The sequence below is a fragment of the Labrus mixtus genome, chromosome 2, assembly GCF_963584025.1.
Source record: "Labrus mixtus chromosome 2, fLabMix1.1, whole genome shotgun sequence".
Classification (NCBI taxonomy): Eukaryota; Metazoa; Chordata; class Actinopteri; order Labriformes; family Labridae; genus Labrus; species Labrus mixtus.
Genome location: NC_083613.1, coordinates 18,581,275 through 18,609,233, shown reverse-complemented (window position 1 = coordinate 18,609,233; position 27,959 = coordinate 18,581,275). Strand labels below are relative to the sequence as shown.

General features: G+C 39.1%; 2 protein-coding genes across 2 annotated transcripts in view; one reads left to right on the top strand and one right to left on the bottom strand.

Annotated features, from left to right (window-relative positions):
- pvalb7 (parvalbumin 7) overlaps nucleotides 1-18,149 on the bottom strand; it is a 29,948-nt gene extending 11,799 nt beyond the window's left edge. The window contains exon 1 of the mRNA XM_061054314.1: nucleotides 17,993-18,149. Within this exon, the coding sequence (XP_060910297.1) occupies nucleotides 17,993-17,996 (4 nt within the window). The 5' untranslated portion in view covers nucleotides 17,997-18,149. The remainder of the gene's footprint in view (nucleotides 1-17,992) is intronic.
- On the top strand, nucleotides 11-27,868 carry ncf4 (neutrophil cytosolic factor 4). The gene is made up of 10 exons (XM_061054302.1): nucleotides 11-245; nucleotides 810-894; nucleotides 978-1,137; nucleotides 7,314-7,384; nucleotides 8,135-8,262; nucleotides 10,207-10,255; nucleotides 18,148-18,246; nucleotides 23,487-23,638; nucleotides 23,848-23,913; nucleotides 27,285-27,868. The coding sequence occupies exons 1-10, from the start codon at nucleotides 214-216 to the stop codon at nucleotides 27,490-27,492; spliced, it is 1,050 nt and encodes a 349-aa protein (XP_060910285.1). The 5' UTR covers nucleotides 11-213; the 3' UTR covers nucleotides 27,493-27,868.
- Nucleotides 27,869-27,959: the final 91 nt, after the last annotated feature.

Below are 27,959 nucleotides of genomic sequence, written 5' to 3'. Positions count from 1 at the left end.
TGTAACCAAATAACCGCTCTATCTTCTGATTTTTAGGGAACTGTCGCTTCCTGTTGCTTGTTTCCGCACGGTTACGCATGTTTTCAGTTTCTAACACAGTCGAGCCTGTATTCAAGTGAGTGTCGTCTACAACAAACAGCTCTTGAAGGAGGGCTTTTCACCGCACGAAGTTAAAAGCTACTCCTTTTGTCTGCCGACACACCTGAACACATCATGTCGCAGCCGCAGCAACTACGAGATGAAAGGTGAGTTTGTGTTTTGACGGAGTGAAGTCAAAAATCACTAACCTCTAAACCTGATGAGAATTTACTCGGTTGTTAAAGCCTACTTTGCTATCAGGTTATTTCAGATCACATTTCCCTTGATCTGTTCATGAAAAATATAGAAGTGCAACTAGGGGCGGACTGTGTGCCAGTGCAAAACATTTTGTGGGCTGTGAGTCCCACTTTCAGATTGCTCTTTTATTTATTTTTATTTTGTCTATTGCATGGATAAATTATGTTTTTTTTTCTTCCCTGATGAATATATTGCACTCATGAAGCAAACATGCTGGTTAACAGATGAGCAAGTTGAAACAAAAAAAGGTAAAAGTTTGCATAGGCTATATGCCGCCTCCTATCGACTGAACAGGCAGCTCTTCTGAGCTATATGGCATGAATTCTTTTTTATATTTATTTTTTATAAACACCAGTAGGTATGCCTGATGTAGGCTCGTTGGTATGAATGCCTAACAATGATGAGATAGTTTAGCTTGGTAGTTGGTGTTTAAGTTGATACAATACTCTAACAAGATTATTTCTTCTACTCAGTGACTTTGATCAGCTGCCTCATAACATCCCTGTCTCTGCAACCATTGCTGATATAGAGGAGAAGAAAGGCTTCATTGACTACTATGTAAGTTTAAAAAACGACAACAGAAAAGAACTTTCATGCTAAAAATCACTCTCTGACTCGCAAACTTGTCTTGTTTTACTCAGACGTTCGTGATTGAGGTGAAGACTAAAGGAGCCAGTAAATATCTCATCTACAGGAGGTACAGTGAGTTTTATAACCTGCATCAGATCATCGAGTCAAAATATTCACCGGAAGACCCGGAGAAACCCGGTCCCGGCACCTGCATCCTGCCCTCTATTCCAGGTGAGTTTGCAGCACTGGTAACTGCAGCGGTATTCAGACAGCTCATGTCAACATATTCAACACAGTATCTGATTTCACATTGTTTAACAGAGCGTAACACAGAGTTTAATTATGGCCGGATTTTATTCTTTTATAAGTCTGACAGGCAAGGGGAAATGTCTGACCCAAAAATGTAAACATTTTGTTAAGTCGCTGCTGTGCCTTGGGCTATGCAATACTTTGTCCACATAAAGGCTTCAGTGACATCACTATTTCTCCACATGATAGCTGCTCAACTCATTTTCTGAAACATTTCAACATGTTCCAGAGAAGATGGTAAAAAGAACGATACATTCATTCATACATTTTTCTAAAGGAAATACTGACCTGTATGCCTAAATAAAGGCTTTTTCATACAGACGGCACTAAGTGGGGAAATTAAAAAGGTTTGCTATGGATTACTTTCAATGAGACAACTGAGGGTTCCACCAAATAAATCCAGGAGTTTATTGTGCTCAAATTGAGTTTCAACACAGTGTGATGCCACTTATAAATACACTGTGTTGGCTAATCAATCACATGCAAGCAACACTTTCCTGCTATATCCCTTTGTACTTTCCATTCTCTCATATTAAACTGTTGTGCAGTGTTTTGGTGTTTGAAGTCATAGATGGAGTAACCAAACTGGACTAGCTGTTTTTCTTTCTTATTTTTTTCCCCCACAAAGCAACCAAGACAAAATTATACAAAGAATGCATATGAGTTTAAAAAAGTACACATGTGCATGTAAAAAAAAAAAATTTATATTGGGGCTGCACCGTGGTGCAGTGGTTAGCACTCACAGGGAAGAGGGTCAAGGTTCCTGGTTCGAATCTGTGCCTCTCTGTGTGGAGTTTGCATGTTCTCCCCCTGCATGCATGGGTTTCCTCCGGGTACTCTGGCTTCCTCCCACAGTCCAAAGACATGCTTGTTAGGTCAATTGGTGACTCTAAATTGCCCATATGTGTGAATGTGAGTGTGGCTGCTTGTCAGTCTCTATATGTCAGCCCTGTGATTGACTGGTGAACAGTCCAGGGTGTACCCGGCCTCTTGCCCAATGACAATTTGGATCAGGAACGGGAAAAGCAGTAAAGTTAGTGGATGGATGGATTTTATTTATATCTATTTTTTGTGTACCTATGTCCAACTTTATCAATACTCACATTCTATGTAAATAAATTCTGGTGTGAATCATCCTCCAGGACACCCGATAATATAAGTGGACCTCTCCTTTCACTGGGTCTTGACACTCACACGCCCTGAAGAAGACCCTGTGTGGTCGAAACCGGTCGCTGTCTTTCTCATGCGCGTTTGATTTTTATTGATAATATATTCGAGGCTTTTGAACTGTCTCAGAGCGAGTGTTCCTGAAGGTAGCCTGCAAGGTGACTTTCCTCTTTTAAGCTTTTTGTTTTTACTTCAGCATCAAGAGAAACTTGTTGTAAAACGATGTTGTGAAAACCTAAAAAACACGGGAAGGACATTAAAACTGTGAGTTAAAGCTAATCTTCACTCTTTAAAATGATTTATTTATGGCACTTCGTCAATATAGAACGATGTAATTGCATATCTCATGTTTGTCACATATTTTTCAGCATGGGAAGTTTTACTAAAAGCAATATGAAGTGTTATAATAAACTTAAAAAAGGATAAAGTAAAGCTGATTTGTCTGTGACGTGTTAGTCAACCATCAAAACATTAATGCTAATACAATAATAACAAACTGACAGGGAACAGAAACAGGATCAAGAAAGTAACTCGTTTTATAACGTTCCCATATTTCATATCACTCCATAGTTATTCTTGATTCAGGCTGCACTGCTACAATAAGTGAAAACGGTTATTCTAAAAATAAAGGTTGCATTTCTCTCTTGTTGAGTGAGAATGGAGTGCAGTTGCCAAGGTTACTATCATTTCCATTTTTACAGTGATTTTGCTGTGTCAGGGATTTGCTGCTGCCTTAATACACAAAACATTATACGCTACTGTAACATTTCAGGCTTGTCACTTTGTAACCTTCAAGGACACACACTTAAGTTTTCGGTCATAGCTGCCTAAATGTAATCCCTGTGTCCCGTAGAATTAAACCTTACAGAATGAACTATAAAAAAAAAAGTGAAAACAAATAAATCTCTCTTGTTTTGTCACTGAGTGGTCAGATTGTGTCTGGTCAAGTTTGGATTTGCGAGATGAATTTAAAAACACATTAGCACAGAATACTCAATGTTGTGGGTGGTATAGATGTGTTTACCATCCAGCTACAGTTTCTAGCATACTTACTTTTACAAAAGTCCAATAGTACTTAAGTTTCAGGGGTAAACTAACAGCATATTTACGAAACATGATGCTGCATAATTATGTGAAGTTTAGCTCAGAAAATGCTGCAGTAAAATCCTTCTTTTCTAGTGAGATATCTAAAAGGTAAAACTGTCTCTCAAAAATAAATAGCCTTTGGAATTTAAATTGCTAAGAGTACCTTTGTAGAGTATAATTGGAAGGATTGTCATAATTAACTTTTTGTAGTCCTGATGTTGAGTCCAAAACCAAAAACTCTGACTTACTGAAATTGCTGTTATAATCTTCTGAAGATATTTGGGTACATTTTTATTTATTTTTATTTTAAGGTGAAAGCAACATCTAAAATTTGGAAATGTTAACCAATTTGATTGAATACAAAGGAAAGAGAAGGAGGAGGTAACCGACTCATCTGAATTACAGTTTAGTGGATCTATTTTGCAAACCTCACTGTCAGTTCCACTCGTGTGCTCAAATATTTAACTTTTTCTACATTCACACATCCTAATTTCCCCTGTCAATGCAGCAAAATGATCACTACAGTATTAAGTCATCAGTACGCTTAGCTCAGGTCTAGCAGGCTAACATGGACTGTCTTTGGTAAAAGAGCTTTTAGTGTTTTTGCTCCATCATCTTAGTCTGATATCCAAGGGTCAACTCTTGTGTGAAATGAATAAATAAAATCATCACTGATACTATCCTCAGGATAAACTCAGGACATCTCAAATAATGAGTAACAATTCGAGAAAGACACAGTATCAGCATTTCTGCAAACTACCTTCCATTAAACTCAATGAATCTGATGCAACCCCCTAGAAAATCTTGAAATGGTTTTGGAATTGTAAGAATGCTATATCCCCTGCAGCTAACTGTCATGTTGTCAGGCTAGATGTCAAAAACTCTGTTTTGCCATTAATTGTACGTTACCACTGAGAAGTGAGTCCTGTAGGGTAAGTTTGAAAAGTTATTTAAAAGAATGTGACGAGTAAGTGAAGCAAATCTGCACTAGTTAGAAAGATTTAATTCTGGTAGGAAACACCCGGACTGTCTTCAATCAAACAGAAACTCTTTTCTAAATTATTATTATTATTAGTATAAGTAGTAGTAGTTGTAGTTGTAGTAGGAATACTATTTATTTGATAATGGTTTCCTTAAGTCAATAGACCTTGTAATCTTTCTTAAATTAGATCAACACATCAAGTTCATTTGAAAGTTGCATAAGTCTGTACATCAGGGAGCAGTAGTCAGTGTCTGCATTTTTATCTGAGGCTGGAAAACAACATTTTCATCAATAAAGCTTGAAGGGTTTCAATGGATGGCTCAGGTCATGAAAATAAACGTCAGCATTGACTTAATACTTTAACAATCAGTAAATGACTAACAATGGGAACAGTGTGGTAGGGTTTTGGCACCAAGGATTACAATTCTCCACTCCAACATTTTCTCACTTTTTCTGAGCCTTGCTGACTTTTCTGGAGCTGCAAATCTGTAGCATCTGAGCTAAAAACATGTAGCCAAGGGTCTAACATTATCACCCCCCCTAATTTGTATCATGTTTGGATGCTACCACTTATTTTCATATTTTGATGCGCATGGAATTAAGAAAGAACATTTCATTAAAATCCATCCAATGCTATTTTGACATACAGCTTTCAGACATTGTTACATTGTTATTCCTAGAGCCATGACTTTTTTGACTGGAGCGGCCAAACGAGGGCACTGACTTAAAATTGAGGAGGCCAGTAGTGTGAAGTAAGACACAGACACAAACACACACACACACACTATGTATTTATAACATGGACGGTAATTTGAATTAGGATCATCAGAACATTTAACTTCCAGTAAATTTGGTATCCAGTAACGCTATTTTTGTTACTTGAAATGACTTTCGCCAACTCATGTCATCTGACCTCATTTGCTCCTGACTCTCCAAAGACACGACCCTGTTATCTCTTTTTTTTTTTAATGACCCATCTGTATCATGTTAAATGCCTGTCATGGAGGGGAAAGAAAGAATGTCCCACTCAGGCTCTCGTTGGCCATAGTAGCCTAGCATGAGCAGTGAATGGAAGGTCCTGATTGGTCAAATGAGGTGTTTAATCCGTTTTCCAGCATTTCTATACTCTGACATTCTTCTTTAGTACTGAGGTACAATCAGGGACTTTAGTGTTTTTGTGAGAAAAGTTAAGTATAAGTACTTGTCTCAAGGTCATGGTTTTAATAATAAGCCTATATATTAAGACAAATGGACATGATGTACCTGTGTATTTAATATCAACATCATGGAAGTAGCTTATTTTTATGATGCAGCTGTGATGTTGTGTTGTAGCTAGAGCTCTGCCAACCCCACACGACTTAAACAAGGCTTCTGCTGTGCTCTGATCTCTTTACGGCTCCCCTGTCTTCTTCATGCTGTCTCATCCTTCCCTTGGTGTTTACTGTATGTGCTGTGTGCCAGACAGAGGCTAAAGGTACGATTGATTCTTTTTCTTGGCATTTGTTTCAACATGTTTGGTGTAGCCGAAGAGTTTGGGTTCACCACAAAGTGTGTGCGTTTGCAAGAAAGGTTTAGCATTTGGAGAAATGCACTTCTGCATTTAAGTAAAAATAGAATATAGAAAACCTCTTTGTTTGTGGTAATGCATCTTAACAACTGAAAGTGAAATTTCCTCATCTCTCACACCAGAGTTGATACAAATGATAAGATTATGTTGTCACTTGACATTTTCTGTGATAGCAGAAATATTCTGGACACACACAAGCGCTAAAGCCTTTATTTAGAAACGTTAAACATTTAAGCCTTAAAGGCTTTTGGCAGTATCTCTCAGTGTCTCTTTCTATTTAGGGGAAGTTCTACTTTACTACAAACTGATTTAGCGTCTGCCACTGAGGAGGCTGCTGGATAATATCAGATCTGATGGGTTTAATTGAAGTGCCAGACCTCATCAGGATGGAGATGGAATAAGAAAGACAGGAGGGAGACAGAGAGGAGAATGGGTGATTGGTTGAAACAGAAACAACGGGGTATTTGGTCTGTTTAGTCCAACTAGAACTGTTTCCAATGATGAACTTAAATTAATTTTAAAAAATGTTCATCCGTTTTCTTCATCTCCCCCTTTTTCTTTAATATAACCCATACACATTTCCTTTCATGCTATCCTATTTCTTTCAGATTTTATGCTTTTAAATAGATAAATGGAAACTTTTCTACAAATGGTTCAGGGTCAGAGGAGCAATTGTATTGAGTGAGGCCCCAGCAGATGGTGAGAGGTAAGCCAATGATTCATCAGTAAGAGAGTAAATGAGTGGGTTTTTTTTCCCTTGACGGATTGAGTTACTTATAATGGTGTGAATAGGAGAAGAGAAACTGTGAGCAGAGAAGGGCTGAATATTATGGCTGAGGGTCATGAGGACTGTACTCATTTAGATTTTATTTCCCAAAGATACTCAAATTACAAACTTAAGTACTATATAAAAAAAAGTCTGTGATTTTGAAGGCACCAGAAGTTTGGTCTGTTTCTAAACATCTTTGCACATCCTCGCCAACAACTGTCAGTCAGTTGAATAGCACAGGAATACTCTGTGTACACTGAGACCCCATAGGGCACCTTTACATTTCTTGGTGTGTCAACTGCAAACTATCATATACATGCAGACAATTTACTTAGAGCCAAAAATAAAAGTGTTGCACGCTAGGTTATGTTAATCACCTTAATTTTACATTTCTACTTTACCAGAGGACGTTGAGCAGAAAAAAGACATACTTGTCTTTTTAATGATGAAGCCTGGATGACACATCTGAATCCTGGAAATGATATTCTTTCTGTTTTTTTTTTTCTATTACAAACATCTCTTTTTAGGTAAGGTGTTCATTGGCAACAAGAAGGAGATTGCGGAGAGCAGGATCCCTGAACTCAACACGTACATGAAGGTATTCACATCTAATTATATGCATGGTGCAGTTTAAACAACAAAAAAAAAATGTGAAGAACGGTTTTTGAGTTGTTGGCATGCTTGGTATCTTTTGTAGCTGCTATGCAGAAGCCTACAACTTAGTGGGCTGAACAATGCTGTAGGTGGATAAGCACTGACTCGGATATTTCAGCAGTAGTTTGCAGATGGATCTCAACATGTAGGCGTTGCTGCTCTCTTCTCTTTGCTCTGCCCTGTGCCCACATCATGTCTGACTGACTGTAGTTGCGGACTTTTGACATGTTTCACTGTTGCTCTATCTCTAAAAAACACAATCGGGTTCTCTTTCTCCCACTCACTCACTTCTCTTTTTCTGCTCTGCTCTTTTTTCCCCGCAACCTACGTACTTCTCATTTTGCCACACTCTCTCGCCTTGCACTTGTAATCTTACTCTCTTCATCTCCTCTCTCTCATCCACTCCTTCAATCCTCAACGTTCCAATCTCCCACCACCCTACTTCTCCCTTTTCCTGTTCCATCAAACTCCCACTCCATGTAACACCCCTTTTGTCTCTGTGGACTTCATTTACCATTTACTCTGATTTTCTTCTTATTCATTCTTCCCTCCATCTCCACCTGTCTTACAACTTCAAAACGTCCTTGTTATCTTTCTTTCAATCCTTTCTCTCTTGTTACCCAACCCCTTCCCAACAAGTTTGCATCATTCTCTTTCTCTCCCTCTCTCTCAACCCTCTCTCCCTCTCTCCCAGGGGTTGCTGGGTCTGCCAACATGGTTTTTGCTGGACGAGGCTCTCAGGATGTTTTTCTACCAGACAGACCGGGACAGTGAGCACCAACCCAAAGCCCTCAGGCGTCTCCGCCCACCTACCCGAAAAGTGTAAGCCCCCTTGAGCACACTACAAGCAAGCAAAAAGAGAGTCACTGGTAGAAATGCTAAATATGTAGCTGAACCCCTGTAGCACCATTGAAGCTGTGACTAAAAGGGAAAAAGCCATCTCTATGACAGGAAGATTATTTATAAGATGAAGGTGAGAGCAGAGGAGACCAAGATGCAAGTATGTGACGTGTTGGAGGACACTGAGGTACTAGCCTTGGAAAAATGGTTTGGAGCTAAGGCATGTCCAATTAAGTTTGAAGACTTAGACTGTTTCTGAATATACAACCTGTAGAATATACAACCTGTAGAATCTGCATCTGAACCTCCATGTGATATATTGTCTGCGAAATATTAAGAGGAATTTTAATCACAAGGGTAGGAAATTGCCTCCTTAACTTGTCAAGATTTCTTCCCATGAGAACATGTGGTCATCAAAAATTGTTTACTTTCTTACTTTTTTAAATTACCGACCTGCACACAATGCTGGGACAGAAAAAAATCACCGATCACATGCCAAATCATTTAAAAAGCTATTAACAGTAACAGAAGGTATTATGAAGAGTATTTTCTATGTCTGCCATTTCATAATATTCTATCTGAGTTGTCACTCATAATCTAGTTGAAGTGTGTGTTGGGGTCAGTGTCTATAAAAACCCTGGCCTCTGTCTGTTTTTTAAGGTTTTCTCAACATGTTGCTGAGTTTGAGACATTTCTGTGAGTCCATTGTTGTGCAGGACTATAGAGCTCATAGCACACACTCTGCAGGTCAGGACTAAATGATATTTGCCCGATATTTGCCGGAGGAGCTGTATGTGTGAACGGACTTCACCTGGAGTTTCTCCGGACAGACCCCTATTATTTTTTTTATTCAGCAGAAAGTCCGATGTGAGATCGCAGCAGGATATTATCCGGAAAATTCACCTCGTACCAATAGGAGGGGGGGTGACGTTTATATCATATATATATATGTAGGCTACAGGCTTCAGACCTTGAGACATCGGCTGCAGACTTCACATCTCAGCAAAATATGAGATGTGATGCCCCACTTGACAAAAAAGTGTTTAGGGATTCTTTCCAACTTAGCCCTTCCTCACATTATAAATGGATAAAGTCAAATCGGGAAGGAATTATAGAGGAAAAAGTGAGACATCAATTACTTATTAGTGTTTTCATGCATCACTTCCTCATTTGTAACGGCTTTTCAGGCTGCTGTTTGAACCATTTCTGTTTTGTCAGATTACACCAGCAGGGGATGTTTTAAAGCGGAACTCTCTAAACAGGAAATGATGCAAAGTAAAACTCTTATTAGTACTTCCTCTGCTTTGCATCTGACCGGCCTTTATTTAAATAGAATAGTAATCAGCTTATGTGTTGTAACATTATAAAGAACTTTGTGGTTTCCTCTTGTTGCCACACAAACCATTTTGTCATTGGCCTGGATAGAAGATTAATATAAAATGTCACCTAACTTTATTTTTTTAATTCTTTACTTTTTTAAATTCAAAGTTATTCTTGCACGATAAAACTTGAGGCTTTCATTCCTTTGCTGTGAGTCTTAAGTTAATTTTCAATATTGATGAAACAGATAAATACAGATAAGTAACCGTAAAATAGTCCTTGGGAAGAAGCGAAGCCAGAAGGAGTTGTCCTCCTGGGAACATGCTTGTCCATACAAATTGTCAGGTTAATCCACATTATTATAATGAAGATATTTCAGTCTATCAAATTTGCCAGCCTTATATGTTTGCATGACCAAGTATGCAAAGAGTTTTGGCATCACCTTTAATTCAAGTACAGAATATGAGAACTCAGAAGCCTTTTGGTGTTGAGGATTTGATCCCTCCTAAAGTGTTCATCCTGTTGTTGATATTGACTGCAGAATCTATAGGAGAAGTCATCGTTACTAACATCTATTGTCACTTCTCCTTTGTCTTTGTCTTTTAGGAAAACCGTCAAACCTAAGATGGACCTCTTCTCCTCCCCCAGGGCTGAGGTATGTATGCTTACAGTTTTTTGGTTGTTGTTGCTTTGGTTACAATCTCCATAACCACCCACAGAGTAACAACTTTATAAAGTCAAACAACCACGCAGAATGCACTCCATCACCCAGAGAAATACCATATGATCCTGTCAGCACCCTTGGCACGACTCCATCACCTCATGACACGCACGCGCACACACACACACACACACACACACACACACACACACACACACACACACACACACACACAATCCTTCCCACTGCACTGTAATGCAGGACTCGCAACTAGGTGGATAAAAACACACTTAGAAAGAAACAGCACAGTCCAACCCATCAGCTGATGTGACTAATCAATAAGGATGCCTTCATTTGTTAAATGTTGGACCACGCTTTTTCTCCTCCCTCTTGCCTCAGACACCTTTGACCTCATCAATAGTTCCCGCCTCGCTTCACTTACTTTTTTAATTCCTGTATCCATCGCTTACATAATTTCCTCTCTCTCCCGCCTCACTTTTACCCTCCTTCCTGAATTCCCCCCTCGTCCACACCCTTAAACTACTCTGTAGTTTGTCCTGCTTTCCTTTCCCTCTCCTCTGTCTTGCAGCTGCCCATCAGCCCTCTCCTCCACTACTCTTCTTCTCTTTAACATCCTGTCATTTTTATTTTGTGTAGCCTGCTGTCTCGACCCGGACACACAGGAAAGGGAAACAGTTTTGTAGCCATCTTACCTAGAGGCTGTGTATGTGTGAGGTTGTGTCGCTGTTGTTGTTCAGTTGAGGCATACAAGAAAGTATTCAGGTTAGAGGTTTAATATTAAAAACGTGTTTTATTCTCCAAATAGGCAAAAGTATGTTTGTACAATAAGCACAATTCCTCACTCACGCGGACATACCTATATATTCTGATCCTTTGAAAAGCCTTATAAACAATGCCTTCCACAACCCTAACTATAATCACCACAGCTCGAGACCTATCCCAACCTTTACCCTGACCTTAATCTTAAACACATTTTAAACCTTCAAACAGCCCTTTGAACATGTGACCTGCAGCCTAAAATACATCCCTTCCAAAAAAACTGTTCATATAAGTCGCGAGTACTGTATATGTCTGCAGGTAAAGTATAGTTTTCTGCAGCTCTTGAACTTCTGCTTTATCTCTCACAAAATCATTTAACTTCTTCTAACCTTGCACTGACTGCACATAAATAGGTACAGCTATTACTCACACATGAAACTGACACATATACTATGTGTTATATATACTTATATATATTTATTTAACTGATGTAAATATGTTTGATTTTTAACTTCTTGTTATTTTTAATAATTATATTCCTGATTCCTGTTTTGAGCTGTTGTAACGCAAAAGATTCCCCCATGGGGGATCAATAAAGTTTATCTTTATCTTTATACACACTCTGTGTCTCTCTGAACACCCCAGTGGTGTTTTATTGCAAAACTGAGAGCAACAACTACATTTTACTCTCTCACCCCCCCATCTTTCTCCCTCTCTCTCGTTCTCTCTCTCTGTCTCTCTCTCTGCCTCCCCTCTCTCCCACACAAAGTAAAACAGTGGTGTGCACTACTCACGAAGCAGTCAGCCTACTCAACATTTATTTTAGCTCTCTCTCTCTCTCTCTCTCTCTCTCTCTCTCTCCGAGAAAAATAGCGTGCTCCTCTATGTGGTTGTGTTTGTCCTGTCATGTTTCTTTTAGCACAGGGAAGTGGCTGTTAAACTCCGTCCACGCAGTGATCAATAGCGGTTCTGTGAGGAGAGGAGAACGCAGTCATTTGTCACAGTAGAGCTGGTTCGAGCATTTGCGTTTACGCTACAACACTCCATTCCACTCCGCTTAGTATTAGCTCAGGCTTAGCCACAAAAACTGTGTTGAGTAATTGTTGTTGGCTGTGGCACTATGAGCATCAAACAAGGTCAATGGGACACGCTATGCTTTGTTAGCATGAGTTTAACCATGCAGAGGCTGGGGGGGGGGGGGTGCAGCTTGTCTGATGTGACAACATTTGGGAGAGTATGTTAAAGCAGAAGTTAGGTCTTATATAAGATCAACACCTGCAGCGTTAGAAAACAGCTGAGAGGCAAGAAGAAATGTAAGTAACAAAACACTTCTCTTAATCCTGTATAATGAACTGAGATTGAGATATAAGGGTTATTGATGCAGATGAATACTATGGCCGTTTTCACATATGCACTCCTGAAAATATCTAGATAATTTTAAGAGGACTGCTCCGGATATTCTCCCGACCTGGCTGTTCACATATGCTCCTCACAGCGGGAGACTTTCCCTGTCAGGCAAGAGGGGGGCGGGGGGTCTGCTGAGGTAAGACGTGACGTTCAAAAAAAGGCCGGCAAGAAGCGGATGAAGCAACAGAGTCTGCTATATGATGCTATAATGAGGAAATTTGACTTCATATCAATGCTACCTGTAGCTCAATGGATTTGCAATATCATCAAAAGAGAGGAGAACAACATATTGACGAACACAAAACGTAATGCAGACCTTCAGTTACGTGCACAGAGATCGTAGCTGCTGCATGTATACAGTTTATGCACTGTGCAGCAGACACAGTATACATCAGTTCCCCCTTCCATTGGTTTGAGGTGAATTCTCCGGAGAATATCCTGCTGAGTTCTCACATCAGCTCACTTGGACTTGCTGCGGTAACAATACCAGGGGTCTGGCCGGGTGAAGTCAGAGCGAGTTTTTTTAGGCGTTTTCTGCAAGTGTTAAACAACGATATGGCAGAGGTCAAGAGTTATATATTGACATTTCATGTCACTAGGGGATTTTCTTTTTACTATGCAGTTTTAATGATCATAGTTGAGTCTTTGGGTTATCATCAATGCCAGGAGAGGAACTTTAATTCTGCAGATGAACTGATCTTTGAGCCTACATTGTTAAAAAGTAAAAGTTTTGGTCTCTCAACAATGTAACTGTTTGGTTCAATCACATTACTCCCATTAGCCTCATGTCCGGGCAGCAGCTGTCTTTAGCAGATTTGTTCTGATAAACCCAAGGTACCCTACCTACGAGGCACTACAGAGTAGTCAGACAGAAAACTCAATTGTTTGTCCTGGATTGGTTTAGATGACCAATATAGAGTCTATATTATCTGTAAATAGAGATAACTGTTCTTTATAGACATGTAAAATATATACGAAGTGTTGAGTTTTCTGTGTAAAGAACATTTGTAGTCCGAGCTGTATTGACCAATAATCTATCAACAGGCTTTTATGTTTGCAAGAAAAACAGTCTGTGTGGACAGCAGAAGATAGACAGAACTTCTATCTGCTTTAACATCTCCCAATGATTGTCTCTATAACAGAAAAATGCATAAAAGTGAGGCTAACAATCCATTGTAGATCAAACATTTCACCTTGAGACACAAATCATCAGAAATGATGCTTACCACAGAAGCCTGTAACTTAAAGTCTGTTGTTGAAGTCTCAACAGATGAACATCATCAAAGTGTGTACATTGCGGCCGTAATGCCGGAAATAAGGAATCCTGGAAGTCGTTTAACGTTCATTACTGGCTTCACCGGAATTACTGAGAATTTCCAATTAATTCCCAGAGGCATATACAGTATGGTTTATTAGATGATTATAGTTGGAGTTTGAAAGCACAATAATACTGTACAGTTGTTCATTTCATTGTTCTGACGATATCAGATGGTTTCTGAGATTGAAAGAACTGTAATACTATTGTTCATTTCATTCGTTTGTTTATGAAAACGAGTCAGAAAAGAATTAATTAAAGCTATAAGTTGCCAAAGATGTGTAAAAATTGAGTACTCATCTTGTTTTTAAGTCCACTCTCTGATAAATTTAGTTAATTGTAAAATTTTGTTGTAAAAATGCAAACGCACTGTAGCCATAACAGCTACTCATGGAGGGCAGGGTGTAAATGTTATAAAGATGTTTTTATAATAAGTTGACCATCAGAATAGCTCTGCTGCAGCTGCATTTACCATTAAGTATTGAAAATGTATAAAGTCACTGCCTCGTCTCCCTCGCTCTACTCTCAATAATAAACATTTTCCACTTAGCGCTCCTTCAGTTTTGGAGCACTTCCTTTATGATGATGGGATTCACAGCATTTTAAAAGTTTCATCATTCATGCATTAGCAGCGTTTGTTTGCTTGTAATGAGTTGTTTCTACTTTTTGAAGTAGGTTTTTTTCATTACAAGTTTACCAAGTTTTTGTATTTGCATCGTTCTGAATATGAAACCGTTTTCCCCATATAGAAATTGTTGGGGCAGTGTCCGCTATAGGCTGCATATGTTGGCCACTGTAAATGTATGTTTGCTCATCGTCGTAACCTGTTGTTGACTTTACCCACTTTGTTTTCAATAACAATCATGCAGGCAGATTTTAACATCAAATATGTAGACATTAAATATTGTTGAATTCGGTATATGGGATGTGTTTATTCCTTCCTAAATATTGTAAATGTTCTGTATGATACCTGAGAAACAGCCTCATATGACCTCTGCACCCTGAGGTCATTATTACACACAAGTGTACATACCCTTTGAATCCTTCCCTCTAGGAAGTGGGGCATCTACTCCAACAAATAAACTTTAATTTGACATCAGGAAGAGAGAGGGGAAAAAAAAAACTCTTCTAATTTCCACCTCCCTGTTGTCAAAACTAACGAGCTGAGGGTTTAGCACGCTCATTAAGGCGGGGTTGGCACCAGTCTAATTGTACCGGATGATTGCTCCCGGGGCTGGCTGAACCCAAGGGTTGCATGACTCCATTTAGAGCCCAGCCCTTCACTGGGCATAGAGAGTACAACAGAACAAAATACCTGCTCTAGTTGTAGGCTCTGCATGGCTGATCAAATTGTATAAGTGGTGAAAGCCATATGTTCCCTGCACATTGCTGAAGACAGATGTGAAACCTGTGGCTGCAGTGTGTTCTTGTCTATTTAGTTAGCTGTGGGTAGTTGGTGGGGGCTGGAGTCTCAGCTTCTACTGTAATAGATTTCAGTTTACATGATAGTGCCTTCTTAGAAAAGCATGGCTTATAAGTCTGCCAAACACTATCCAGGCAGAAGATCATATCGTTCGGCCAAATGGTGACAGCCTGGTTCCAAATCTCTGAATTTCTGGCCAAAATTTCAAGCTTTAAAGGTTTCACATCGACATAATTATTTTGACCCATTACACATCCATTAGCACGACTGTATGGACTGGATAGACTGTGAGATGGGCCTTCCTGTACTGTGCTTTGTAATGCAAGCCAACCAGTGTTCATGCCTAATGTGAAACCAACTTTAAATGTTGCCTCTGTAATGTTACACTGTTCTCTCATGTATAAACACGAACCAAAAACATAGTTAACTTTTTGAAAAGAGTTTGGATAGGTTTTGTTTCAGAGACAAATTGTCAAGTCAACTGAATGATTACTTGGCTACACTGTGGACACACAGAATGTCAGAGATGATAAAAGAAACCAAGGTTGACTCACATAAACATATTGATAGACAAAGGGAAAACGACTTATTGTGGATGAGATGATGGAGAGAGCTAGAGAAAGATGGTCGAGATATGAAGAGGGAATTTCTTTGTCACTTCATGTTTAGTGTTTGTGTTTGAGATACTATCTTATTGCCTCCAACACATTTTCACATCTCATGAATTACAGCCGATGGCAGGTCAACGCTAATTTAAAAAAACTTCCGGAATAATAAATAAAAACTAGCAGCTTGGCTTCAAAGAGTGTGTGATTTGGTGTTTTGTGTGTGTATCTTCAGGGTTAGGATAATCTCAGTGGGTTATTAATCCAGCCAGCTCCCCCTCTCCCCAGTTTCATTAATGTGCAATCAGACTCTGTGTCATTTTCTGTGGAAACAGACACATGCAGGATGTCATTTGCACACACACTTGTCAAAGTATAATCTTTAAAATAAAGGTTTTGATCCAATATCTTTTTCTTTTGCAATAGCCAATCGCATGTCTCTCAAAAAAAGTTAGATTAATAATTAATTTATGTGAATATGTTTGACTGTTAAAATGAAGCAGATGGATTCTATTTGTAAGAGAATACTTCTTGTGCACGTATAGAACAAGACCAGCATTAAGATACTGCTTCAGCTACAGGTGGTGCCAGAATCGACACAAATTAAAGTTCCTTGCTGTAGCTTTAAGTATCATGATTGTTTGTCAATCTCACTCCTCTCGACTACCATTACATAATAATGATTTTTTTTTTTAAACCCTCACTTACTCACTGTCCTGTGAGGATAATCACACACGGCTCACTCCCTCTGAAACATCCACATGAAAACAGCGGCTATCTATCGGCCCTCTGCAGCCCTGAACTGCTCTTTAACTTTAACTTTTCTTATCCCCTCTGCCTCCTCCTCCTCCTTTTCCTCCTCCTCTTCTTCACCTCCCTCCCACTGCTTTAACCGCTCCACGTTCTTTTTTTGGTCTCGCTGTGCCTCTCCTGATACTCCAACTCTCAGTTTTGGTGTCTCTGGTGATTGCACTCCTACTGTTTCTGTAATTCTCTCTCCAATTTTTCATAACTGCTCATGTTCCTTTCCTTTCTTCAGCACCTTTCCTTCTATCCTCTTATCTATCTTTCTGTTTTCCTTTAGAGCTATATATAATTATGGAGTCAATTTATAGTCATCACATGGAAAAAAGTCTAGTAAAAGTATAACTGGTCTGGTGAAGGAGTCTCTTTGCAGAAGGACAAGTGATATGTGTAAAACATTGATAATGACTCGACTGAGTTCTACTTAAAATGCAAATTCAGCTCTCACAGGCTTTTATTCGAGACACACTGATGCTCACCAGGATGCTTGAGCATCTTGCATACACACACTCAAACTCTTGTCTCCACGGGCTGTACCACTTTGCAGAACTCCACGTACATGCTTTTTACCTCATCCCTTACGGACTCTTGCACCCACTTTCACCCACTTTAAACAGTGCATTAAAAACTTAGCTGGTTAACAAGTCCACAGAGAAGCTCTGCTGACATGAACATCGTGCTGCAATGGTCTGTCAAATCATTGGAGAGTCAAGTGTGAGTGGTAATTTAGATCACTGATCGATCACTTTAACCATTAAATCAAGAAAAGTCAACTTTTTCTGTTTGCAATATTGACGGGGATTTACTGATTTCTATGAAGTTTGGACTGTTGATCAGACTATACAAGACATTTGAAGACATCCTCTGGCCAAATGTAAAGAGCTTTTCTTACACTTGAAGCAACATTTCATTAAAACAATTCATAGTTATTTATTATAAAGGTTATCACTGATTGAAGCCCCAACACACACATTTAAAAGCATACAGTCAACTATTGCATATTGTTGTAAATACGGTATCTGCTCCACAGAGAGAATCTGAATAACTGACAATGATTCTTTTTTTCTTCATCCCTTTCACTCTCACACACACATACACACACACACGCATCTTTCAGGAGCACTACTCATCAAATCTTTCCTCTCTCTCTTCCTCACACTTCTTCTTGCTTCTTCAAGTAGACACATTGGTGCCTTTCTTCTCTCACATCCTTTCACTCTCCACACATGAACACACATGGCTCTTTGTATACTCAACATTTCACTCCTTTTGTGTATCAATTTAAATGTAAATCTTAACTTTGTCAAACTTGTCAAAAACTATTGCATCTGTTGTCTTTATCTTTTCTGTCACTCACTCACTTGTTCTCCATTAGGAAAAGTGTAAATCAATCTTACCCATCCTCTCTCTCCGTCTCTTCTCTCTTTGTGTTGAATGTCTCCGTCTCTTTCTTCCCTTGTTCCTCGCTCCTCTCACTGACTTGTATATGTGGTTTCTCCTGTGTTTGTGTGTGTGTATGTGTGTATGCGTGTGTTTGTGTGGTGTGTCCCAGGCGATGTTTGACTTTCGCGGCAACAGCAAGGCGGAGTTGAACCTGAAGAGGGGAGAGGTGATCTTCCTGCTGCAACGAGTCAATGCCGACTGGCTGGAGGTAAGAACGGAGAGTGAGAGAGAGACAGAGAGAGAGAGAGAGAGAGAGAGAGAGAGGGAGGGAGGGAGGGAGGGAGGGGGGACACAAAAGAAAGAAGGAGGGAGGGAAAGAGTAGGAGAGGAGAAGGCAACAAAAGACAGATGAGAGTGAGGAGGAAAGGAAAGATAAAGAAGAGGTGGAGGGGGAGAGGGAACGTGAGCCAAGAAGAAAGGAAAAATGGAAACTGAGAGGGAGGCATCTTGATTGGGATGATGGAGGCGAGAAAAAACCGAGGAGGGAAGAGGAGAGTTACAGAGGGAGGAGGGAAGGATGATGAGAAAGAGAGAGAAAAGGGGAGATATGGAAAGAGGAGAGGAAGAAATCTAGGGAAACTGATGAAAAGTGACTTGATAGTTTAAAGATTAGAACAGAGACTGAATGTAATGAGAGAAGAGTTGAACAGAGGGATATTTTGTTATTTGAATGAACATGTGTGTCAAGTGGAGTTAAATTTATTTTCTAAGGCACATTTAAAACAACCAAGGTTGATCAAAGTGCTTTACAGAGGAAAAAAAAGGTAGAACATGAATACATAAATTAAAGTAAAACCAGTTGGGATGAACACATCATGAAATAAAAGTTCAGGTTATAGTCTGGTGTGTTAAAACATTATCTTCTTGAATGGAAAGCCAAAGAGAAGAGATGAGTCTTCAACATGGATTTCAAACAGTCGAGAGTGGGGGTGGATTTTATTCGGAGTGTGAACCTATTCCACAGGTCCGGTGCAGCCTCGGCAAACGCTCCGTCGCCCCTGATTTTGAGCCTCGCTTTGGGCACGTCCAAGAGCAGCTGATAGGTAGACCTTAGTGCTCTTGCTCGAGCATAACCATGGAGCAGTTTTATTAACTAAGCAAGTGCAAATCCATTTACCACTCTTAAATCTAACAACAAAATCTAAACTAAATCCTGCAGCTAACAGGAATCAAGTGGAGGGACAGCAGCACAGGGGTGATGTGGTCCCGTTATCATTTTGAACCAGCTGCAGGCGTTGGATGGACAACCAATCCAAACCTGACAATTTCCCTATTAAACCGCTGAAAAATGCAATGTTGCTACCAATTAACGGGATTTAAAATGATTGCTCATTATTTGTAATATTTGATGAGACCTGCACCATGTAAATGATTCTTGCACTAAATAGATGGCCAAACTAAACCAAGCCAAAGGGCAGGCTATGAACTAGCAGTAATATTCAATAGGTGAGGCCATCGGAAAATACAAGTAAAGTTCACATTTTGCAGCAATTTCATCCAAAGTTAAACCTTTTGCCTTTCTTCACAACCCAATTTGAAACCTTCTTGACAAAAGGAGAAAACACGTCATTTTTGTATTTTTGTCTTTTGTGCTGTCAAGAAGATATTGTGCTGTATTTGAATGCATTTGAACAATCTATTGTTGATTGTTCATGACTAACCCTTTGCCCGAGTCACGCTATAGAAAAGTGATGTAATTGGTGTATGCCAGAACAGCATGTAACACTGGTAATGCCGACTTCAGCGGTAAGCCTAATATGAGCAGAGTCTGATCATATAACATCAGTCAGTGCTCAACATCTTCAGTGCTCCTGTAGCTTCATGTGAACACGTATTTGATGTCAGCTCCCAAAATCTCGTAAAATGACTTCAAAGAAGAGGGGAGGTTTTAGGTTGGCTAATTAACTCCAGATAGTTGGTACAATGTTGATGCATCCAAATAGCTTAACCGTTAAAGATCCATTTCTATATTGCTTCATTCAGAAACAGAATTACACCAACAATCCCTTTAGAAACGGTTGCAGTTAAAAGTTAATTACAGAATATAACAACACTTAAAATAGATTAGGAGTACTGTCTTCTCTACTTCGCAGCAGCTGTGCACAGTGACTGTAAAGTATCTTTAGCGATTTGAGATTTCTTGCTCTGGTTTCCTTTCAGAGAAACAATTACCTAATGAACAAGATGTCCTGGTTACACATGGCAAAACGCGAGATGTGGGACATTTTAATAAGCTGCTCAACACAAATAGGCTACGCTGGAACATCAGTGCCAACAAATACTTGTCATAGAAATTCTGCTTTGTCACAAGGTCGGGAAATATGTTGTATAAAAATGTGTAAGGTGTTGAGGTGGAGTGTGAGAGAGAAGCTGGGAGTGGGTGTGTGGGAGAGAGAGAGAGAGAGGGAGAGAGAGAGGAGGTGGAAGCTGATGTGGTGGGAGAGAAAAGAGTGAGAATCAACATTGAGGAGGAGGACGATGCACTTTCTCTGCCTCTGGCTTTCTACAGAGATCTAAAAATTGTATCAGAAAATGCTGATAATCTGCTTATCTAATACAACACGGCACAACACCATCTTGTTAAGCCTTTTTGGCAGCTTTGCCTCCATGCTAATACAAAGTGTTTTGTTTTTTGGGGAGGGTGAGGTTAATGCAACACTTTCAACTTGTGAAAAGTTGACTGAGTGCCTTTGATTTAGTCAGTGGACAGAGTGGCTGTGGGTGGAAACGTGACAAATCCAACTGGCAGACTGGTGCATCAAGGTAAATGTTTCAAACACACCAAAAGAGAGGAACTTGAAGAGTTTCAGGGTTCTCAGAGACAATAAAGAAAAACTCTGCAGTTGATGAGCAGCTTCTGTGAGGGACGCCGAATAAAAAATACTTATTTTGCACCAGCATAAAGTAAAAGGAAAACCAAGCAAAGTTCTGGGTTTGGAGAAAAAAAGCCTGTTCGCTGTTTGTCGATATAAATGGAAGCTATTACAGTCGGGGGACAAATAAAAGGAAAAAAAGGACATAAGGTGTCTTTAAGCTTTATCAACCTTAAATGTTAATTTTATTATCTAAAAAAATGTCACCAGTGGATGGAGGGTTATACAAAAAAAGAAAAAAAATCCTTGTTCAGAGTCTCAGTGAAAAGAAAGCAGCATTTATGTTGTGGGTGTAGGTGTATTACATATTACGAATATGAAGAATTTATATATATATTTTTTTCAAATATGTATTTTATGTCAACTTTGTGCAGATTATCACATGTAAAATGATAATATTTTATTGTGTGTGGTCACTTTTTATCAAACGGTGCTTCCACTCTTACACCATGTGTGCGTTTATCTTGTACAGTACCAGTGGATGGTTGGGTGTGACGATCAGTTGTGTAACGTTAATAATGATATCCCTGCTGTGGTCTGTAGCCATAAACTTAGCCAATCAAACTCCGCTATGCAGCCCTTTGTTTGGTATAAAGCACTGAAGATAAATTCACCTTATGCAGGCTACATCACACACACGTCCACTTAATGAATGTTGTGTGTATGTTACATGTTCAACAACTTGTTTTTGTAGATAACAGCAAACATGTTATTCACGGATGGATTTCTGTTTTGTGTTTGTGATGTTGATGTACTTATTTCAGGGGTTACAGATACTGTTACATAGAGTTTATACAAACATGGATAAAGTCAAACATTGGTTACTGAAGGGGGCTTTTGAACCCTGTAGATGGAAGTCCCCATGTAAGATATACTGTCTCAACATAATTTAAGATTAACAGATTAACAGACAAAGAGGTGGATCAGAGGCAGGCCTTTAGCCTTCTGGCAAACAGTTATAATGCACCTGCTTGCAGCCATATCAGTCACAACCCAAAACATGCATAACTCTTATCCTCCACTGTGTTTGCGATAGAGACATGATTTAAAATGGGCATTTTCTTAATAACTGTGTAAAGTATGTGAATTTGATGGCTTCTGCAGCCAGCCTCACTGGGACACTCAAGGACTGCAAGTCTTTGCACTTCCACATTGGCTTCCAGAGGTTGCTGTTTGTACTGGTATTGGAATAATAACAAAAATGGAGATGCATTGTGATTTGTTGTGCTGCTTAAATGCACAGTTGAAGTCATGTCTAAGATTGGAGTAGAAAAGTTATAGAATACATTTTTAAAAAATTAGGCCGTTTAGAAAAACAATTTGTCCTGTGACACCAATCCCTGTTCTGTGACATAATGATCCCAGCTGAGATTTCTGTGGTCTGCTGCATCCCTTGATTATGAACTGCAAAACTTGTAGAAATAATGCGCAACGTCCCAGTGCAGATGAGAAACTCTTCTGGTCCTATTGTACACCGGACGCATAGTGTCTTGGTACGCAGCGCAGAAGTCTTTCCTATTATTTTTACCTGACACAGTTATTGTTCACACACCCAGCGCCAACATTGTTTAAATAGAAAGCGAGCTTTTGCCTCCCGTTAGTCAGGGGTGCGTTGGTCTTACAATAAGGTGTCGTCAGGCTTAAAAGTGGAGCGTTCCTATCTTGAGGACGCAGAAAGCGACTGCACCTAAGACCACCTAAAACCTAGTCTTAAATGTAAAGACGGTGGCTCAGTGTGCTATTTAGAAGAATTATTAGAAAGACTTCTACTTTGCCCGATAGACACAAGGGTAGCTCAGCAGCACTCCAAATGCTCAGTTTTGGAGGTGTATTGATCTTTTCAAATTGACTTTTTAATGGTAAAGAAGGCTGAAAGACAGCAAGCTTCTGTTTCTGTTCAAACACACTCACTCTGATGAGCACTCTGTCTAATACACGCAGAAACACACACGGATGAGGCACAATGAACGGAGAGAAGTTAAATAAGGACTTGTGGAAGTGTATTTATGAATAAAGACTAGATCCACAGCATAAGTAATAATGCGTCCACCTGCAGGCCATCTACCACTTAGAGGGAATGAGATCTGACACTGTGATTGGTTTCAGCCTTAAACATACCTTAATCAAGAGACTTAATCCAACGTCTTTGCGACCTGCGTAACTTTACAACACAGGCTTTAGACCACAAGCTTCACGCTGTCAAAATAGTGCTCTTCTTATTCAAGCCACAGATGATCATTGGATTTACTGTTGCCTGCTCACATGGACGGAGTTACATAAAACTGTTGCCTCGTGCTGCGCACACACTTGTACTCACTCAGACGCCAGGGGTGTAGTAAAAAGGCCTGTAACATCATCAGGGTTTTATGATCAGTCTAATTAGAAAACATCCCTCAAGATGCATGTCCATGTAGCTTTGTATCTTCCTTGAATTATTAACCATCTCATCATCACATCAGTCCCAAATCACTTCCCTTTCTGGGAATTTACATGCTTGTTATTTCTCATGATCAGTTCACCTATCTCATGTTTCCTCTCCTATTCTTAGCCTCCTGTCTTTGTTTCTTCTCTTCAGGGCACAGTGAACAATCAAACAGGCATTTTTCCGCAATCCTTTGTGAAGATCATCAAGCCCCTCCCAGACAGTGACTCAGAAGGTGAGGTTGGAGGCCCCACCTACAGCTGCCTGCGCTGCTTCTTGTTGACCCCCTCCGGAGTCCAAACCAGGTCAGTTTGAAAGGGATTTATGTGTTGTAACAGTGATTGCTATTAATGCAAAATATGGGATATCGTCATCTGTTTCAATAAAAATCTGTATTTCCTTCATATTGGACATCAACACATTGAGGGACTCGTACATAACTCATTCACATGTTGTACCGTGGGAACTTTGTAAATCTGCTTTAAAGTGAGAATTGTGTATTTCTTCTTAACAGAGATGTGTGTGTACAAGAAGACCTCACTATCCAGCCATCTTACAAGGAGCTCCTGTCTCGAATGAGGTACTTGCAATCCACATGCTTGGACTCATTTGATACTTTCTCTACCTTGTAAAAAGTGCTGGTGCCATTTTTAGGGAGAAACAAAGAGGTGATGGGCATTTAAAAGTGTTTTTATGTCATGTTTTTATTTCATTTACACCCATGTGGGAATTTTAGTGGGTGTGAAGAGGTGACTGTGTTTTAGCTGGAGAGGGGAAATGATTTTATGCAGCCCAACACCTGTGAGTGAATTATTGGAACACATGTATTTAATGAAAGCTGGAAGTGAGGACAGTGTAGCACTATTGTTTTTCCTAATCCTTCATTCATGTATTTTTATTTATTTGCATCATAATCACATTAGCATTCCTATAAAAGCCCTATTACTTTTATTCTTTACGTTACAGAATTGCATGTGAGAAATATCACTCATTTTGGACTGTTAACATTTGACCTCAGCTTTTTAAAGCATCTGTGAAGTTTAATATGTTTCATTGAAAGCATTAATAAATGAGTCTATAGAAGGTGATTTAAATCACAAATGTACCGCTAAGTATTTTGTCGTTAAATTCCCCAGCAGAGCAGATTTCCATGTCCAGTGTTTTTATTTTCAGATGCTCTGATGAACTGCGTTGTGTCTTACCTTTGTGACTTCACTTTCAGCATTTCGCCCCCTGAGATATATTTGTATTAATTCTACAACAAACAAGCATGTGTAAAAGTCCATTAGTTCTCTGGCCCCACCCTAAGGGGCAGCAAATAAGCAGCAGTGCAAATTGCCAGTTGCCAATCATCACTGCTCATGAAATTAGTTCCTGCAGGACCTCTACCCCCCCAACCCCCCTTCATACACTACCCTCCCCTCCACTGCCCCACCATCACAGAATGCATGTACTCATTACACTATCATATCTGGTCTTCCCTGTCTTTTACTCTTTCATTCCCTCTCTTCCTCTCTCCCACATTATCTGGCAATTTAGATAGGTGAGCACCATGTTGATTAGCCTTACCCATTCATAATCAGTTCATTTCTTCTGCTTATCTTCTCATTATTGTTTTTCTATGTTTGGTCCTATTGTTCCCTGGAGTAGGATGGATGAGACCCTGGTCTGGAGTTTTATTATGGCTTAGCACTGATAAAAAAAAGGAAGGGTGTGGAAGGGGGGTTGATCTTGCAAAACATGTTGCTCAACCAGTGGAAGGTTAAATTAATGAAAATATAATTTCTTTCTTCAAGTTTTAATGAGTTTGAAATTGAATGAATCAAAAGTTTATTCAATATGCTGTCCCAAACCATCACATCACAATACAGTGATGCTATGAGGAACTTTTATTTTGTGCTAGTTCTTTGAATTCACTATGGATAAACAGCTGTATGCCTGAACTTGTCCAGGCTAGCCTCTGCATTTGCTTTGAATACATGTGGAAGCCGGACACTGATCCTTATATCTTTTTACTTTAAAATGAAGGACTTTGCAGGATGTATATTCCTGTGGACTGGACTGGAAGCTCCTATATATATTATAGATATTACCATTCGTGCACCTACTGTAGCCTTTAACTAACAGAACAGAAAGCTGGATATTTGTAGTTTATTTCCTAACATATTTCCTAACAATGTTCTTTCTATAGACTAAAAAGTCTAGAGTATTTTATGGCTCAGTAGCAAGGCCAACATAAAACATGTTGGAATACAGTTATGTCCACCGTGACCTACATGGACAGAACAGTATGTTGACAGTGTGTTTTCGAAAATATATCACACATGAAACAGAGATTTTTCAGTATCTAGAACTAAATCTCTAATATTTTTAGAACTCTCAAATCCTTCAATTCCTTACGACTGTCTGCTCAGCTGTGTTGCTCTGCAGCATGCACTAATAATGCTGAGAGTATCGTTTACTAAACAGTGGGTGACAAACTATTTGATGACACCATTCCTAAATAACGCTGGGTTTGGTTTCATGCATTAAATACTGTAACAGCTTTTATATAATGGGGCGTACTAGTTTAAGAAAACATATTCACTGATAAAGATATGTATTCCAGCTCCATATTAGCCCAATTCTATCAGCCAGCATATCAGTCCGGCTTTATATTAGGATTTTGAAATCTCTACAAAATCATTTCATTGCTGTTGGCAGGAAGTGTCATTTGATTTTTTTATTTGCATATCCTTCATCTGATTGAACATTTTGATTAATCATTCTGTGCCTCCAGGTGCTCTATAGAAAACCTCATCTGCTGTGACTTTGTCTCCATGTTTCTGTGTTTCTTCTCTCTCTCATTAAGTTTTGAACACAAGCTCGACTCTATCCATTCTGAAAAAATGCAAATATTGAGGAGGTGGTGCATTCGTCAAACTTCATATCTGCACTTATTAGCCATTTCCTTTGGTCCAGCACATGTTTTCTGCTTGATAACTCTAACAGAAATTTTTTAATTAAGCTTTAATACATCAACAAAGGCCTTTTGAGGGCAGTCATTTCCTTCACTGGAAGCTTGGTGCAGAGCGTTTTAATAATGTTGTTTTAAAATTACTTTTTATTGCTTTTAACATTGAAGGACACTACTCAAAATTAAAGAGTCATGAAAGTTTATTTTCTTACTTCAAACTCAGATAAACAAGCCCATAATAATAGTACAACAACAGCAACCTTTATAAAAAGGCAAAAGTAGCATCTAATAAAATGGGAACCAAAATAAATAATTATTTTCAGATTAGTAGAGTATTGTATCTTTTGCGTTCCTTGAAGACCAAAACAAGCTTCTGCACTGTTCATAAGAGGTTGTTAAATATAGTTTTTTGCTACGATTGCCATGAACTACTATTATTGCAGATTTACAAGTTGCAAACTCCAGATCTAACAAGTATGAATAGTAGGACAGATTTGTTCTTTCTAGTTAAAAATGCAGATAGTTTGTTGCAACTTCTCCCATTACAAATGAACAAACTGACAAGAATCTGTTCTGCTGTGGACCATAAATCTTGTAGTTTAATGTGAACAGGCGGGGCTTCAAGTCTGCGGCTCCTCCAGCCAGATTTCTGCTGTGCATGTCTAGGCCCCACATGATATTACCAGTCCAACATGTCAGCTTCTGTCGCGGAGGTATTTTGGTTTCAACTTTTTGAACTGGAAGGAGTTGGAGACATGTTGTCCATATTTATATACAGATTATGTTCTAACATGTTAGCATGGTTTGTGGCTTGATGAGGGTTTATTAAATGAATAAGCAACTTTTACATTTGTATGTCTATTTGGAACATGTTTGAGAATGATTGTTTTAGGTGAAACTTAAAGGGTGTGACTTAAAAGAATAACATGTTTTAAATCTTTAAAAATATGCAAAGTCTGAGGTTATTGTCTATTTTGTCCTTGTCTTTTCTCTAGGAACGTCTTCAAGGAGGACAACATCGCCCTTAACTACCGGGACACTGAGGGCGACCTAATCCGTATCCTTGACGACGAGGATGTCCAGCTGATGATCGAGGAGGGCAGAGGTCAGCAGGGCAAAGTCAAGAGACCAGTCAATCAGTTTCCATGGGAACTGTATGCAACCCTGGCCTCTGACCTCTCTGTTTACAACTCTGAAGCCTGAGAGCCTGGAGGGAAGTAATGGAATATATTAAGCATTCATCTATCACAACAGAGTTAACTTGATTAAGTCAAAAAAACTGTTGGTGAATTTGCTGGGGGTTTTTTTTGTTTTGTTTTTTTGTTCCTTTTTTCAAAAGTTTCAATGCTGTTTCAGATGTTTAAGACCTTCACATTTCAAATAATAATAAACACATTTAACCAAATACTTTTTTCAAACTTTTGTTTGTTTTTTTCTTTTTACATTTTTTGTGCTGTAAGTTACTGATTACAGGCTGATTTACACCATGTTTGCTCAGGAGCCTCAGTGTAAGGAAAAGACAGTTAAAGTGAAGTGTAATGCAAAACAAAATCTGCAAAATAAAAGGTATCTGAGGTGATCCCTTTCTTGCATGTTCTTGCAACACTTAAGGACTTTTTTTTAATTATCCTTAACTTATTAGCATATCTCTTTTTACCTATAATATATTC

Excerpts from the sequence above, each read along its gene's own strand:
- ncf4 (XM_061054302.1), top strand. The coding sequence starts at position 214 with ATGTCGCAGCCGCAGCAACTACGAGATGAAAG. Across the intron at positions 1,138-7,313 it reads CATCCTGCCCTCTATTCCAG|GTAAGGTGTTCATTGGCAAC; the intron begins GTGAGTTTGCAG and ends ATCTCTTTTTAG. Across the intron at positions 23,639-23,847 it reads CCCTCCGGAGTCCAAACCAG|AGATGTGTGTGTACAAGAAG; the intron begins GTCAGTTTGAAA and ends TCTTCTTAACAG.